The sequence below is a fragment of the Orbicella franksi genome, chromosome 5 (assembly GCF_964199315.1).
Source record: "Orbicella franksi chromosome 5, jaOrbFran1.1, whole genome shotgun sequence".
Classification (NCBI taxonomy): Eukaryota; Metazoa; Cnidaria; class Anthozoa; order Scleractinia; family Merulinidae; genus Orbicella; species Orbicella franksi.
In genome coordinates this window covers 11,629,901-11,647,400 of record NC_138149.1, presented here as the reverse complement: position 1 = coordinate 11,647,400, position 17,500 = coordinate 11,629,901, and the positions used below count along the sequence as shown (strand labels likewise).

General features: G+C 37.4%; 3 protein-coding genes across 3 annotated transcripts in view; 1 reads left to right on the top strand and 2 right to left on the bottom strand.

Annotated features, from left to right (window-relative positions):
* Positions 1-5,485, top strand: part of LOC145487154 (protein CLP1 homolog) — a 10,949-nt gene extending 5,464 nt beyond the window's left edge. The window contains exons 9-14 of the mRNA XM_081465880.1: positions 265-354; positions 1,549-1,649; positions 3,146-3,284; positions 3,953-4,033; positions 4,373-4,466; positions 4,680-5,485. Coding sequence (XP_081322006.1) covers positions 265-354; positions 1,549-1,649; positions 3,146-3,284; positions 3,953-4,033; positions 4,373-4,466; positions 4,680-4,791 — 617 coding nt within the window. The 3' untranslated portion in view covers positions 4,792-5,485. The remainder of the gene's footprint in view (positions 1-264; positions 355-1,548; positions 1,650-3,145; positions 3,285-3,952; positions 4,034-4,372; positions 4,467-4,679) is intronic.
* Positions 5,486-6,186: 701 nt separating this feature from the next.
* Positions 6,187-11,045, bottom strand: LOC145487158 (pyridoxine/pyridoxamine 5'-phosphate oxidase-like). The gene is made up of 6 exons (XM_081465883.1): positions 10,521-11,045; positions 10,250-10,349; positions 9,166-9,219; positions 8,909-9,037; positions 7,864-7,940; positions 6,187-6,926 (listed from the first exon to the last, which is right to left on the bottom strand). Exons 1-6 carry the CDS (start codon positions 10,787-10,789, stop codon positions 6,761-6,763), a joined length of 795 nt encoding a protein of 264 aa, XP_081322009.1. The 5' UTR covers positions 10,790-11,045; the 3' UTR covers positions 6,187-6,760.
* A 6,287-nt stretch (positions 11,046-17,332) lies between these two features.
* LOC145488496 (uncharacterized) overlaps positions 17,333-17,500 on the bottom strand; it is a 1,707-nt gene continuing 1,539 nt past the window's right edge. Inside the window, exon 3 of the mRNA XM_081467373.1 lies at positions 17,333-17,500. This exon is cut by the window's right edge and continues 417 nt beyond it. The gene's annotated coding sequence lies outside the window, so the exon portion shown is untranslated.

Genomic DNA, 17,500 nt, shown 5'->3' with positions numbered 1-17,500 from the left:
TGCTGTAATATATTTATTACGTACAGCATGTGAAACAAAGGGAAATTATACCAAATTGTCATGCACCGGGCAAATTACATGTAACTATCTCTAAACTCAGGCAACTTTGCCTGGCTTCTTTGGACATCTTCACTGAACTGAAAACTAGGAAACGCCTTGTCATATTTTGATCAAAAACTAAATTCTCCAAGGATTTAGTGCGGTAAGAAACATAGGATTATTTACATGTAGATGCATACTGATGTGAAGTGTGTTGTATTACAGCTCGAGCAAGTGGCTGTATTATCAACACCTGTGGCTGGGTGACTGGAACTGGTTATAGAATTCTGGTTCATGCAGCTGAAGCATTTGATGGTATGTAATACTTAAAAAAGAAAACCAAGAAATCCATGTACACGTATAAGAAAAGAGTTTTCATCAATCCAAACCATGTGATCAAAAAGTACCATAATGAGAAAGTGTTGTCTGTGGTAACACAATTATAATTATTATTGTTGTAAGCTTTAGGTTTGTAGTAGAACCTCTCTATCCTGCACTCAGTTATCTTGAAATACCCACTATCTTGAGCTCAAATCATTTTCCCTTGGATGTACTTTTTAGCCACATACTATTGAGAAGTACAAATATACATGTATCTATTTTTTTTATTTCCCATAAGAGTTTAAGATAACAGGCTTCACCTGTACTTACATGTACTAATCTTGCAGTTAATCTTTCCGTCCATGATACCTGATGGTTATAAAGTATCCACAGGCTCACTTAATACATGCACAAGAGGTAGCTTACAGACACATCTGAAATGAAACAAAATAATTATTGATTTACAAAAATGCAAATTTGCATTGCAAATCTTTGTATAACATGTACACTGTATGCCAGTACCATATGTGGCTTATGTACATGTACATGTGGGGAAGGGTGGAGTATGAGGGTGCTTATGCTTTACACTGTACAGAGTAGGTCAAACTTTGCAGAACCAAACCAAGATAAGCTCACTAAATGTGACATTGAACTTAATGAACTTAATACCTGTGTATGTGGTAATATAATTTTTTGATAAGGTCGTAATACTAGCAATAATGATAAATATTGCATAAAACGTACAACAGTTTTTAAAGACATGTTTCGGCATGCTTATGCCATCTTCAGTTTAATAGAGTGACTAATGATACGTGACACAAGTTATATACTACAAAATATGAATAAATTATTTACAATATGCATTACAAAACAGTGGAAACACCTTTTTAACTCTGTAATTTCCGTTTCCACTGTTTTGTAATGCATATTGTAAATAATTTATTCATATTTTGTAGTATATAACTTGTGTCACATATCATTAGTCACTCTATTAAACTGAAGATGGCATAAGCATGCCGAAACATGTCTTTAAAAACTGTTGTACGTTTTATGCAATATAATTTTTTGAGATTAAAAATTACTATATTTAACATTGAGCATATTGTGCTGTTACTGAGAACTTCTGTCTTCATGTACATGTATTCTTCATCATTTAATTTACTTTTTGAATCTTTCAACATTTTTTAGTGGATGTAATAGTTGTTCTTGATCAAGAAAGAGTCTACAATGATCTCAAGAAGCAGTTTGGTAACAAAGTCCAGATTGTACATCTTCCTAAATCTGGTGGGGTAAGGAAATTGTTTAACTGTCCTGGAATGTGTTGGTCATCTATTACAATGTACTGTCATGTAGCAAAAGTTTGATTTACATTTTAAGTTAATTGCCATGGATAAAATCAAAATTAATATCGCTCAACTTTTAAATTTTTGCTGATAAATCATAAAACATTAATGCATTGATCATTAAGCAGACTGTTGAAAAGAATAAAGAAACTGATTATTAATTAAGGACAGTGAAGATCTGACAGAGAAGTCTGACTGATCAATTTATCACAGCTAACTAGCAACTCCTAGACTGTGAGTAGTCTCTCTTTCACTCGAAAATATGTGGGGAAGAACACAAATGAACAGAGGTGAACAGCAAAGCTGTGAGCAGCTGCAAGTAGGGTGGGTGTTGGCAGATGAGTGAATGGGTCTCTTCCCTTGAGGATCTTCAAGCAAAACAGCGACTGCTCACTGTTGACTTGGTAAACAATTAAGGTAATTCCTTAGTATTGCATTACGTACCCCCACTGCGCGTGATTTTCACGTCATTAGTGTGCACACATGACCATGTGTGCGACAAAACATAAGAGATTTCCCTCAAACTAAGCTCGATAGCGAAATAAATGCTCCTTTTCTCTCAAACGAGCATGGTGAGCCCTGATTTTTTTTTCAGGTATTTGCTAAAAACGGTCTAATAAAGAAGATATTTGAAGAAGAAAAAAAGTTTTACAGTGGAACATGAATCTTTTTTGAAAATAGTTCAGTACTGGGTGTATTTTGGCGAAGGCAAGGACTTCAAGCTAACCATGGAACTGTCCAAAAAAGTGCAATATTCCCAAAACCAGGCAATCAAAAATGGCTTAAATGAAGCAATACTGGTTATGTGAATAAAAGAAGCTTTACTTTAAATACAAAATTTTGTCTTTCAAGTAACCAAGACTTAATTCTGTGTGAAGGTGATTCGAATTGTTAATGTGCAACCAATAAAAATACCCCATTTTAAGAGCATGCTGACGTGTAAACAAGCACGGTGACCCCATTGTTTTATTGCATTTTTTAATGTTCATATCATGAATGTTAATTACATGTAAACCAAGTTTCAAAGAAAAGTTTGATAGTATAACAATTTCAAGGGAATTACCTTAAACAGTACTGGTAAGACATTACTTTCAAAAGAATCAATACCTACATGTACGGTTAAACTCCTTTGAATTACATGGAGTGAAGTGTTACTGTTGTGCAATTGGTCAGGCTACCATGTGCATCTCTAGTCCTGGGAAGGGCTTGTACTTACTACAGTCTGTATGTGCAAGTATAATGTCACCCACATCTACATACATGAACATAGTTTGCATATGATACATTGTAAGTTCAACTGGAGACATGAAGCTCAGTGGAGCTAAATGTCCATGTACAAATGTACTATATAATTTTTTGAAGAATGGATTTATTTTGAAATCAGGAAACACAAAACTAAGAAATCCTCACAAGTTAATTGTTGTGTTTACATGTACTTGCAGGTGGTTGTACGTAGTCAAGAAACTCGACGGACTGCAAGAGATGAGAGAGTGAGGAACTATTTTTATGGAATGAAGTTAAATTTTTATCCTCACATTTTTGAGGTCCGATTTGCGGACATAAAGATTTTCAAAATAGGGGGTTAGTAGACTATCTGCTTTACAATAATTTGTTAAATAAAGATAATTGTTTTTTTTGTAACTTTATAGCCTTAAATGAAGTTGAATTGCAGATGAAATGATTATATATTTATATATTCTTGTTGTGGTACAACTAATGAGGTGAAAGCAAATGCTCAGTGTCAAAGTCATCAAATTTGTGTTCAACCTGTTTGCAAAAACTCCACCTGTTTTGAATACTTAATATATGAAACAATTAAAAGTTTCCTAACTCATCACAAAAGTCAAAGAAGTACGTGCACAGTGTATGATGTAACATTGGCTTGTAACATTGCCATAATATTACTTGCAATGTTTTACATATGAATCAATTTAAATTTGTTCAACAACATGGTAACAAACTGTGAAACCTACCAAGCCAGGCCCATGTTGTTCGAAAGGTGGATAAATACCCACTGGATACCCACTGAATACCCACTGCTACCCACTGGATCAAAAAGTGGATAGCGTGGTTTGTTTTGGCAACACTTATCCACAGGATAGTGATTTATCTGGTGGATGGCATTATCCTACCTTGGAGCAACTGGGGCCAGAACTGCAAAAAACACATGACCAGTTTTGTTCGAGCTACACACGGTAGTGTTCAATCAAGTGATCTAACTTTACTGTGGTTCTCTTGAAAACATTCAGCTCCAGCTGTCCCTGACTCCTGTCTTCCACTGGGGATGGCTCCAGAACAGAATGAAACCAAACTGGTTCCAGTGCAGCCGGGTAAGATATTCAAATGAGAAAAGTTAACTGGGAAAAGGGTTCATCATTGAGTTATGATGCATTGAAGAAGTTTGGAGTGCTTGAAAGAAGCATGAGAGAACTTTGCTCTGGGGGCAGCAACCTCTTTACTGTAACTTTTCTCTTACATCCACACATAGATAATTTTTTGACTCTACAGACTTTGTTCTTTATTATTGAATGTAAAACTAAAAAGAGAAAAAGTGTAACAGGCATTGGAGCACAAGAGCTACACGTACATCGTAGATCTGTGGGAAGGATCAGATAAAGTTTTAGTGACACTCCACTGACAGTGCTGGTTATTAACTTCTTTCCTCACAGGACGTGACTTAAAGCATTGTGTGTTAGCACTGAGTGCAGCTGAATCTTTGGAAGAAGACCTGGTCACAACAAATGCAGTAGGCTTTGTTGTCGTGTAAGTTGCTCGACTCTTTTTCATTTGTTTGCACATATCAATACGCAAGATAGGCAAACTGACCGAACACTCATGCACATGACCCCGCTGTAGGCATGCATATGTAACCTAGTTAGTCCATCACTTATAGAGAGCAAATCTTATAGAGGCTCTGATCTGAACAGTTTCAGTCAATTACATTATAATTTGTTCAAACTGTTTCTGTCTTTTCAGGAATGAGGTTGATTTAGATCGCCAGATGATGATCGTGTTATCTCCTGCTCCAAGGCCATTGCCAAGAAAGTTCTTTTTACTCAGTGACGTCAAGTTTATGGACTTTAAATGATAATTACATGTATTTTTATCACTTTATAACACTCTGTACAAACTTAAATGAGACCAGAAACCTACATTTGTAAACATACAGTCATATATGCGTAATGTTCCAAATGATCTGTCAAGGTACACTTACATGTGAACAGTAATATCATGAACAGAATCATGAGTGCTATAATAATAATTATTTTTAAAATTTTCAGGAGCATATGGAAAGTGTCAGACATACATGTAATAATTTTATTATTGTAACCAAAGAAAAAGATTGTCACAACTTATTCTCACAGATTCCATGTATTTATTGTACATTGTTCAATATGCACCCTTTATGTTCCAAAGATTAATACTTGCAAGTACAGTTATGTTACTGACTTGCTAGTTTTTGTACTTGTTTATTATGTGAATACTGATAGTTTGCTAGATAGAAACTACTTTCTTAAGATGGGGAATGGGATCGACAACAAATTATTCTTCTTTGATGCCAATCACAGTGATAACTTTGTTTCTGTGAACCCTTCTCAACCTGTATTCTCTCCTTACATTTATATCAGTATGCCAAACATTAATTTTGTTATGACATACATTTAATTTTGTTAAGTTGACTGGTGCTAAGAATTATGTAATACCTGGAAGTTGATTTGAGAGGCTGGACTTGTAAACTATTTCTGATCAAGCATTATTTGAAATAAACTTTTTTATTTTTATTTTATTTTGTTTTTTTTTATAATGTTACATGTTTAATAATACTCATTGCTAAATCTATTTTTGTTTGGGGTCAAGTTTCACTGAGAGTGTGTTAACTTCAATTTTGTTTTTAATCAGTGTGAAAGGTTCCACATTTCCGTTCTTGGCCCCAGTATTGCGAATGTTTTGTTGTTGTTCAGGATTTTTTTCCCCTGTTTTCACACAGCTCCAAGGTATTCTTCGAGTTTTCCACACTGCATTATGTGAAACATGTTTATCCTCAATTACGTGAATTAGTCACAAACTACAGTAGTTAAAAGTAGGCTTTTGCCCACTTATTTCCCCTTATAATTTAGAGCCTAGTCATAGGGGACCTACACACTTATTTTGTGAACTGTATGCAATCTAAAACAGAAATAAAGGAGTAGAATAAACTTGCCCATTGTCGTCTTGTTAGCATTGTGTGATTCAATACATGTACTTTCTTTTGATCTCCATTAACAAAATATGGTTGCTGCAATGTCGCTTTGATCGTAACTACCTCTATTGTCTGGGTGCTGTCACGCTGTTCTGTGTTTTGCATCTCCCATTTCACCATTGGTTATTAATTTATTAACAGTTTGAATGCAATGAGAACAGCGTGACAGCACCCAGACAACAGAGGTAGAAACGATCGAGGCAAATTTCATAAATAACCGTGTGGGTTCCCTGTTGCCTAGTGTACAGAATACATGACTGTGTGCAGCATGATTGGTCATTCATTAGTTGTACTGTCCAGCCCACTGAAATTTAAAGCAGTTTTTTTTTTTGTTGTTGCTGAAATGTCTTGAGATGTTTTTTTAACATTCATTGCAAATAAAAGTTTAAAACCTTTTTTCCTTCTTGTTTCAGTGTTAAACTGTGATAGTAGTATGATAATTATTGACAGTTTTCTACAACTCTGTTTTGGAGCTGAGTTCCTCAAAAAGTCTGGTCATTTTAGTTTTGATGATACTTATCCATCTTTGTCAATTACAGGGTTTGAGCTATCAATAAGTTAATTAATAAATAAAAATATGCATTTATAGAGACTTAAAGAAATGACTAAATACAATAGATCAGATTAACTGAACTACAGCCTGGAAGAATGCTAAGTACTGCCAACAGCATTGCCAACGATGCTGGACAATAAATTATAGCACAAAAAATAATAAACACCTCAAGCTATGGAGCATAACGCTAAGTGAATTAAGACCAATTCACTGTTGTACATGCTAAGCATCCAGTTTATCAAATAATGTTTTGTTTTTGCACGCTTATGGTGCAAGCCTTTCATAGACCCAACCATCCACCCCTTTCTTTGTTAAATTCTCATCAATGACCTCATCTGCCTCTGGTTTACGAAACAAAATTCTGTCATGAAGCCTGCTGGATTGTCCTTGCCAGAACTCCACTTTGTCTGGAATTACTTTAAAACCACCCCTGAAAGTAACACATTTGACAAATTAAAATTCTTGGTCTTATAATAATGAATATGTGCCTGGAAAATAAGCACTTCCTCACGACATGAGGGATATTTTGTGTCAGGTGGCATAAAAATACCTCCCAAAAATTTGGTTGCACGTTGTAATAACTGTCAACTGTGAGTGTAGTGACTTATCAATAGAAGAAAGTTAGAATCCCAAACTGGAATACATGTAGTCATGAAAGGAAAAAAAAACAACAAAAAGAAAAAACAGTCTAAAATTCCATTAAAAAATAAATTCAACCAAACACCCAATTCTAAAAGGCGTGAGTTAAAACCTTAAAATCAAATTCCCCATCAATGATAACCTGATATCCTCTTAAAGATGATTTCCAGTCTGTAGTGCGCAGTCTCAGCACCCTAATATTTATTTAAATATCATAAGTTCTCACTCGATGTCCAGAATAAGAATCAATGTTATTCGTTATGAACCACATACCTTATCTTTGAGGCCTTTCAAATTCTTTTTCCAACAGTATCATTGATTTTTACACCTATGAAGTTGTTTCATCAAGTGATATGAGGAAGAACGAAGTATAAAGCTTTGACCGCTTTGCAACCATAATGGGGGTTGTTTTGAAACTTTGAATTTACTTGATCAATGTAAGTAGTTGCAAAATGTTTACATTTTGTGATGTCTTACATGAAGTAAAACAACAAAAAACGCAAACAAATCCTCAAGAGTGTGCAGTATGGACTGGAAATCGTCTTTAATATCTACCAAGAAATTCTGAGACTAACACAAACAGAAGACAATTGATGGCAACTCGGGCGATTTTTGTTTGGAGACTTGGGTGTCCTTCTCACTCCTGTAATGAGCTTAGTGCATTATTAATGGTCAACAATTATTTATGACTGCTAATAAATTTTAAGAAATGTAAAATCCCTACTCACCAGTGTTCTGGCTTAGGAATTAGTTTCTGTTCATCAGCATATTCTTCTTTCAGTTCATTCTCCTTTGTTTCCAAAACCTTCAAATAACACAGTTGATACAACTATCTGTGAAGTCGCAACCTATACCAAGTAGCTGACGGGCAACTCAGGGTGACTCAACCAGTATCTATCACACACGTAGCAATGCAAAAGGGAGTTGTGAATTTTTAGAATCAAATGCATCAAACAGATCCCTTCATTTACAATTCAATCCAAACATGTACCACAAAATTTTTCCATTTTTCTGATTAACTTATTGTGAGGTTGCAGTCCTAAAAATGATCAGGTCCACCCATCCACACTGTTTGGCTGGCAATGTGTACTTCATTCTTTCAAATTACAGATCTGATATATGTGCAAAGTGAAGGTGTGGTTGCATCATGTTTAGTGTGCTGGTCTCTGGATCAAGTGGTCTGGGTTCAAGTCCTGGCTGGGGACATTGTGTAGTGTTCTTGGGCAAGGCACATTACTCTAAAAGTGCCTCTCACCACCCAGGCAGGGGTTTCATTACCGTTTTCAGAGGGAAGGCAACTGGTTTTCACATTGGGCCAAACTATTAGTCAGAACTGAACTTCTTTGTAAGAAAAACTTTCTGCTAGATGATCAAACCAGCTGGGCAATATTGTCCTCTCAGCTGGTCAATTTTCCTGGTACCCGGCCCTTAATGAAGCCCCTGCCCAGGTGTATAAATGGATACTGAGGAATTTAATGCTGGGGCGTGACCCTGCAATGGACTAGCATCCTGTCCAGGAGGGAGTGGATATACTGTCTCCAGTAGTCCCTTCATGCTACAGAAACCGAAGATAAGCATCGCCCTGATGGGCTGCTAATGGTGCTTGGCTTGTCTAGAGACTATATAAGCAGACAGTTGTTTAGCTATATAGCACTTACATGTATTGCAGGTCTATGATGCTAGCTATTATACTATGGGGATCATGATCTCTACATTTTCACTAGCAAAAGACAACCTAGTAAATTATGGAAATAACTGATGAACATACAGTACCTCTCTGCTTGCAATGACTGAGCTCTGGGCACTAACAATAGCTCCTATTTGACTTCCTCGAGGACGAGAATGGAAGTACTCCTCACTTTCTTTAGCGGGCAGCTTTTCCACTCTTCCCTCAATTTTTATCTAAATAGAAACAATGCATGTGAGAAACAGTAACAATTTACAGGAAATTCATTTGAATTGGACAACATTATTTGTGGAAATCATATAATTTTGTGTTCAAGTAGGAAGCACCTTGCACACATATGTACCTGTCTGTGTAAGGGATGCCAGTAAAACAACAAGCTGGCGTATGGGTTTTCTTTCTGAAAGAAAAACCAATGGTTATAATATTATTAATGTACAATGTAGCTGGGGTTCACAACAGATTAACGTTCATATAGATTTCAAGCTTAAATCACTGGTTAGTGTCTTATAAACCTGCTAAGACCTCCTCTGGTGGTGTGTCTTGATGTGGTAAGGAGGCTTGAATGCCCTCATGACCCCAACAGCTATGTCATGCCCCTGGTAGGTTCAACCAAGCGGGATCGGTCTGTGGGAGAGGGTCCTGACTGAACATACACTACCCTGGTCCTTAAATTTCTTGACTTTATCCACTCAATGGTTAATTTAATTTAATTTTTTTTTACTGCGTGACAGTGAAAATGATCTATTAAACCTCGTATCATACAACTCAAAGGCTGGTAATCACGCTTGTAATTTGAAATCAGCCTCACACTGCACCCTTATCCAATTTAGTAATAACTCACCCGATTTGCTGCATAAAATTAAGTGGTACACGGTGTGGTAACAAATTGATAAAAGCGCCTCCTCACATGTGACGATATCATTTTTATCCAACCTGATATCATTATTTTTTTGATATCACTTTGGACCCCTTAACTATACTTAAATCTGTTGGTGTACATGATTGAAACATCTCTGTAACTTCCTCAGAAGTCTTTGGCGATCTTTGGAAATCTTTGAAAATTTTCAGAAAACGAACGATTAGTTATTTGCCATACCCAAATTTGGCCAAATGAGCACGATGTGGTAGCCATGTCAGGTCAGTGACCTGATATCGCAGGACATCAGGGCAGTAGACACAGCTTCTGATTGGCTAATTACAAATTTGGGTACAGTAAGGTGGCATTGGCGTATCGGGCCTCTTTAGTCATGGGTATTTTCTAAAAATGGCACAAACCATGGTTCGACCAAACTCACCTGATATGCCAACCAACATACGATATCCGATATGCGAACCAATAAGGTACAATTAGATATAACTACTCCCTGAATTGCAATCCGCTTGCTCTAATAACTATTACATAATCATCAAATTATGTAAACACTCACCAATTGTTCTCCTTTTTTGCTGTTATAATTGGTGAAAAATGTGAATCCTGTTTTATCATAACCCTTCAGCAACACAACCCTTGATGTTGGTCGGCAGTCACTTTAAAATAGAAAACATTCCAAAAATAATGTGTAAATCGCTCTACCGGCAACTCAAAAATCAACATGGCGGTCACCACAATTGCTAGTCAAGTGTTACGTAACAGGAAAAACTTCATTAACATGTAAAACAACGAAAGTCTTTGATATCACAGCGAAACTCAGAACTTACCTTCCACAGGTTGAAAGAATCATAGCATTAGCTTCTCCGACATTGTAAGCCTTCGTGGCTTCTCTGAACCAAGCATCAAACTGCATGAACGGTTCCCTTGCCACGAGGCCAGACTCGTCAAAACCGACAGGCATTTTGTAGTCCATTCTCATCGCCGCGACATCTTCTTTGCGTAACATAGTTGAGCATCCACCGAAATGACGACTTATTTCAGCAATCCTTAACACAGCCCTTGATGTTCTCCACAGCTTGAACGAAAATGCACTCATCTACTCCCTCGTCTACGGTACATGTATGTCACGCTATCTTACTCAAGTGTGCCAAGTTGGACAGGAAAGGGACTGGGAGTGATAAAAAAAAAAATACGCCTAGATCCTAGGCTCCTCTTCGGGCCTTGGGTGTTGCATAACTTTTCAATTTTTTTTGAGTTATTTTTTTGCAAAAAAAAAATACCTCTTAGTCGGCGCGTCGGGTATGTTAAGGACGGGTCAATGGATAACTGAGTGAGTGAATGAGTGAGAGATGTATGTGTGTCACGCCAATCAGATTGGATCTACTATAAACAGCCAATCAAATTTCTTGTTGTAAAGGTAAATGGTATGTGGAAGATTTGATCCCGACACAGTTTAGAACGGCCATATTTATTCTTCTATAAAAGAGGAGGAAGTATTCATATATTGGGCTTACTTCGACATTTTCTGTGGGTTAGGCTGAGGATTTTAGTTACGAACGAGATGAGCCTTGAGGTTTGAAACAGTTCGTGAGTTAGTAGTATGTAAATGCAACGAGATATTTTAATTTTTAGTTACAAAGGTAGCTTGATACTTTTGTTTTTTACAAGGAGTAAATTCAATTAGAGGTCACGAATCGTCGCTTCTAGTTCTTAGGACATGTTTTAGAGGAAACGAGACTATTTAGATTAGAAACAGTTCTAACGTTTACAATAGTAAGTGCAGCTGACGATTGTTTTGTTCTTGTTGCATGCAAATATAACGAGATATTTTTATTTTTTAGTTACAAAGGGTAATTTGACACTCTTGTTTTTCACACGGGAGTAAATTCAGTTAGAGCTGACGAATCATCACCACTCTTTCCCACAAGATGTTTGCTACCTTTAGTTACAAATGGTAACATAACGCTTCTGTTTTTTATATGGGAGTAAATAACATTAGAGCTGGCAAGTTATCGGCTATTGTTCACAGGATATTAAACAAAAAAAAGCTTTCATTTCTGGACGGTTTTTACGTCTCTGCAATAGCAGTTTATTTTAATTTGATGAGCATTTTATGACATTCTTTTCAGTCCGATATTTTTAAAGGTAAAAAGTATCAAAACTGCTCAAATGTTCTTTGAAGACTGCGTGGCACCAAGTTAAAGTGCAATTTAATTAAATCAGACTTTCCATGTGTCAGAGAGGTTTTTTTTCTCTTTCTTTCTATTTTTGGTGAAGTAGTGTTGTTGTGTTGTGTAAAAAGGGTAAACTCACGACTCGTATAAAATGCGAAAAGGTCTCTTAACTTGAGTATTTTTGAGCAAAATTCCTCTGGAGGTTGGAAGGGCTAGGTGATCGGTGAGTGGGGAGTTATGCATATGCACGCGTCACACCAATTACAGTGTGGGTTTTATCAAAGAACGGATCAAAGAAAAAATTAAGATGGTATCTACATTAATATGGAGACGTGTCAGTCAAACATTTTATGGGATGTTACTAAAATTAGGAACGGGGAACGGGGAACGGGGAACCGGGAACAGGAGTTTGGGAATGAGTCACGAGTGTACAGCGGTAACCGGCCTGAGAATTCAAAATGGCGGACAAAGGAAAAGGCTCGCAAATTAAAGGGAACAATTTGGGGAAATATGAGGAAGTGTCACGGTTGTAAACGTGAGTTTCTACCGGCTGTGTCCCTTGATGACCAGTACGTTCTTGTTAGAGCAGAGGCTGATTGGTACTGAGATAAAAAAGCAATGAAATGTCGCCTGGGGAAAAATCGAATCGGAAACATCACATTCTACCCCGATCCCTCAGCACAAACTGCAGCTTGCAGACTGCAGACTGGGTACAAAACTGAGAATAAAGGCTGTTTCTTGTCTGATACGCATACGTGACAACTTGTCATCTAAAAACATGTCGAGTGTCAAGCAGTCGTTTTTCCGCAGTCATCTTTCACCAGCATCAGCATCTGGAATATTCCTCGCTCGTTTCTCACATATTTTGTCTTTAACAAAGCGGGCAGGTCACAGGTTATTTATTTGCTGCTTACCTGCCTGCTGAATTGCCGATCTCCGAAAGGCCGACATGCTGAATGCGAAGACAGTCAAGACAGCGGACGACCCTCGTTCAAAGATAGTCATGTGTGTCACTTGTCCTCGATATCCTATTGTGTGTTGCTATCTTAAATATTGACATGACAGCTCGCGCACAAGGTGAGAAGATATGTGAAAACTATGAAGGCTTGAAATTCTATTTAAGAACGAATGTGGTCTGACCAATTAGGGTAGCATGTGATCGAACCGATTCGATTTTCTCCCAGGTGCCATTTCATTGTTTGTTTATCCCAGTACCAATCAGGACTCTGCTCTAACAAGAACGTACTGGTCATCTGGGGACGTTTACAACTGCAACACTTCCTCAAATTGTTCCCTTTTCGTTTCCTTTGTCCGCCATTCTGAATTCTCAGGCGGGTTACCGCTGTACACTCGTTCCCAGACTCCCGTTCCCCGTTCCCCGTTACCAGTTTTAGTAACATCCCATTTTATGGCTTACTATTTAGCTATCTTACCATTACCGATGTAACATCGTATGTACATCATAAATTCCCAGTTTCTTTCTTGCTGTACATCGCAACCAAAAAACTTGTCAAATTAACCAAATCGTTATTGTAAACAGTTCCGTGAATGCTCCTATCTCCGAGACTTTACCAAAAAATAACTCTTGCACGTCTTGCGTGCCTATGTTTTTTAACCCTTTGAATAACAAACTTTCGCCAAAAAATACCGATTTTAACCGTTTAGTCAGGTTTTTTAGCTGCAATGACGCTAAATAAGCCTAAGTTTTGCTAAGAAAGCTTTTTTTTTACTAAAAGGAGAGATTTTTCGAGGATTAGGTACAAAATTGAGCAATATTTCAATTCCGGGCATGCGCATAAGCCATAATTTGGGGGAAAAATTTGAGGGAAAATTGAGGTCAGTGAGGTAAATTTTCCCTCTCAGACATAGTTAAGCGACTCTTTTTAGAATCGAAAAATGGGAAATTATTCGAGGAAAATGGTGTAAATGGATACGCCGAGTCTAAAATGAAAGGGCAAACAGAATATGGGAAAAAATTAAGTCCACTGTCACTCGCTTACTTCGATGTCCTCGGAAGTTCAAGAAACTTGCAGGTTTAGTCAACGAAATTTGCGTTAAAAAAACAAAAACCAAAAACCAAAACAAAAACAATTTTCTGGCCACTGAAAGACTTAAATTCAGCAGAAAGGATTGACCTTATACTCTTTAACAAATTTCCCTGTCATAAACATCTTTCAGCAAACAGACAACCCGAATTTTATTACACCCACAAGTCACGTTTAAAATTGTCCCGGGGACAATTTTGAACGTGATTTGTTCCTATCATTCACCGAGAAATGCTTTCATGGTGCAGCTGATGATCACTGATCTTATTCTGTTGAGTTAATCCACAAGAAACATCACAAATTGTTTCAATTCCTCAACTCTTTAATTGGAAACAAAGCAAACCCTTGGCAACAACTGAAAAGAATTTTCCCCATGCTCAAGTTTAAGCTAGTTTAGCCTAGCGATAACGCAAAAAAAAAAAAAAAATCTACAACTCTACAGTTTCTGCTTGAATCTTTGGTTAAGGATTCTGGAAAAAACTTCAGTTATGAAAACGTCTTGAAGATCTTAAAGCCGGTCCAGGTATTTTCCTTTGCGCATGATGTTTTGCTGTTGCTGCTGCAGTTACGGGGGTAAAATTTGTAGCTGTAATAAGTCAGCCAGGCGCCGTTAGAACTGTACGGGAATTTGAGGCCCAACACGTCACCATATTGCACAGGGTTCCCATAATCAGTGTTCTTGGAGTAGATCTCGAAAGTGACGTACGAATAGGTCAGCCATGGCCAGGTGCCTTCTGTCATGCAACTGGTGACACTACAATCACAACGAGTCCAGAATCAATATTATAAACAGAATATTCTCGAGCAATCAGGGCACGACATTAAGAAAATCTTCCACTTTGGGATATATTGTGTACTTGAATGCACCAAAACTAATGAAAGCAATTTTATGACAATCACAGTAGGGAAAATTTGTATTTCGAAGCTTGAACTTAAATGACAAGGTTAAAAAAATGGTTCAGACAAATAGGTTAATTCCGGCTTGAGTCTTTTTCGTAAATATACTACGTCAAAAAATAAAGAATTGGAGCCAAGAGGTGGAGAATTTAATGCCGCGTTCACTAGTGATCGGGTGAGTTATGAACTTATGATTGTGCGCGGCAAACGCTGCTGTCGGTAAGAAGAGCTGCAATGTAGTCGGTAACTGCTACCATATTGGTTTGAACGGAGTGACACTGTATCGCCACTGTTGATTGGCTCTCCATCCCTCTTTCCCTTGGCAGTAATGGTAAACATCCTTGTCTTTGAGCAGGAGGTCCATCCTGAGGAGGTGATGATAGTGCCTTGGCAGGTTCTCCACCCGCAGAGAGATGTACCACAGTATAACCAACACTTGGAGTAGCTACCAGAAGTGTAGGCTGACCGCAGAGCGATAGTGTCTCCACTGTTAATGATGGGATATCGGTGAATTGCGAGAGTAAAAACAGAATCGTTTGCAGTTATTTCAAGAGCAGAGTTTTCAGTAGAAGACAGGATGCAACGAATATTGTAAAATAAACTTGCAAGTAAACTAGATTTCTCACTAGTTTCATTTCTTCGGCAGTAGCCCGCTTCCACAATGAGTAAGTTTATAACTTTGAGTGAGACATTGTACTCGACTATGAAAGAATATTCCTCTAGCTGATCAGAGCTTTCTCCACAAAAAAGATCATCAGTGTTTCTTACCTTTAGACAAACTGTCCCAAACACCTTCTATGCTCACGTCAGCTGTGCCATCGACAGTCAGCGTTTCGTTGGAAATGCTATACGTGACGGATGCTGAATGCACGCTAACCTTCAAGAAGATTGCAATGGAAGTGGCCACGATAATAAACTTCATTTTGAAAGACTTTTGATAATGGCACTTTTCTCGCGGTGCCGTCTCTGAAAGTTGAATTTGGAATCCCGACTTCACTACCGTGATGATGTTGGTTTAGAGAATCAGTGTTTTTTAACACCCTGAGGCGAAACGTGTTAGAAGAGACCGATAACGTGTGTATTACGGTGTTCTAAAGATTATTCTTATACTTACAAAGGTTTTAGACTGCAGACTAAGCATCTATAGAAACCTAAATTTGAAACAATAGTGCTTCAATGCAAATTTCAAGCAGCCACTTTACTCATCTAGCGCGGACGCGCCAAGAAAAACAAAAAAAGAATCACAATGGTGCTAGTGGTCACTGCTACAGCTTTGCGTGAATTTACCGGTCGTGGACGTTCGTTGTGTCCTGTTTTCTCTTTGATAGATTTCTTTCTCTACCATTTTCCTACGTTTTGCGAAAAATATTAAAACAAATGTGCATTATAGAAGTGTGATTTAAACAAAAGACCCAGTTAGACAAACAGCACAAATATGAGAAAACAGGTTCCTTTTGTAATTTATCTCCGATACAAACAAACCCTATAGGAGACCATTTCTAGTTTCTTGTGCAAATTTTGGAATTCGAAATTAATTGAATCATTCAACGAATCAATCAACCAAATAGCAATCATATCGTTTACAATATAATAGACGCGTCCAGTAATTTTTCGAAAGAGCGCCGTATAAGTGCCGCCCTCCAATAAGCGCCGTACCTGGACTGCGGCTAAATCGAAGAGTTTTAAAGTAAGTAGGTGAACAGTTTAAACAGTAATGGATTAATCTGGATCTCGAAGTTGTTACAACGTTCTGAGATCCCGGGTTAGACTTCATATGCTCTTGTTGCAGTTTTTGAACAAAGAAAAGAAAAAGAAAAATAACCCATTAGCGCTGTGTTTTTTTCACGAAAATGATAAATTTTAAATAAGCGAAAGATTGAATAAGCACCGTGGCGCCCTTCGGAGAATATACGATACTCGCATTCCAGAATGATCAAATGCCGTATACTGAGAGGAAATACAGCTAATAAGCCCACCAGACAGCGAAAATTTGCGCAACGAAAATAAAAAGTGTATTGATCTACGTCGTACAAATACATACTAATGTATGATCGTTTCTCGAAGAAGAACTCGTTGAAAAATCGTTTCAAAGCCAGAACATTTTTCAAAAACCAGAGACAACGATATCGTCTGCGAAAATGAGCTTAAGGTCGGGTAGAAGTGTCTCGCGTCCAAGCGATACACCTGAGTAAACCTCTGTAACAAATTAAAGGTTACAGAGTTGGCTTTCAAACTATATCAAGAATTTTAAAATAAATTGAAATGCCAATTTTTTTCTTTTTCGCATTTAAACTTCTATCAGTTTTTTCAGGTCTTTTTTCAGGAGGGACATTTCACAATGTAATGAAACTGATTCGAGTGTTAAAAGATATTCTTTACGAGATATTCAGGCTTCTTTATTCACAACTACCTGTCCGTTACTTTTGTCAAAATGTTTCCGTCTGTTTTGACCCCTTCAAGAGAATATGATTATAATCTCTTCCCTGTTTTGATAAGAAAGTTCATTAACTCTGTCGACTTGAAGAAACGACAAAATCTGGACTATTCTGGAGGAATTGAAGAAAACGGCTCAAGTATGGATGCACTTGTATCCGTAGGGGACATACACAGGTTATATCACACAGTTTTTCAACTCCTCAACAGTTTTAATTTGAAATAAGAGCCATTCAAAAGAAGCCCTCAAAAAGTGAA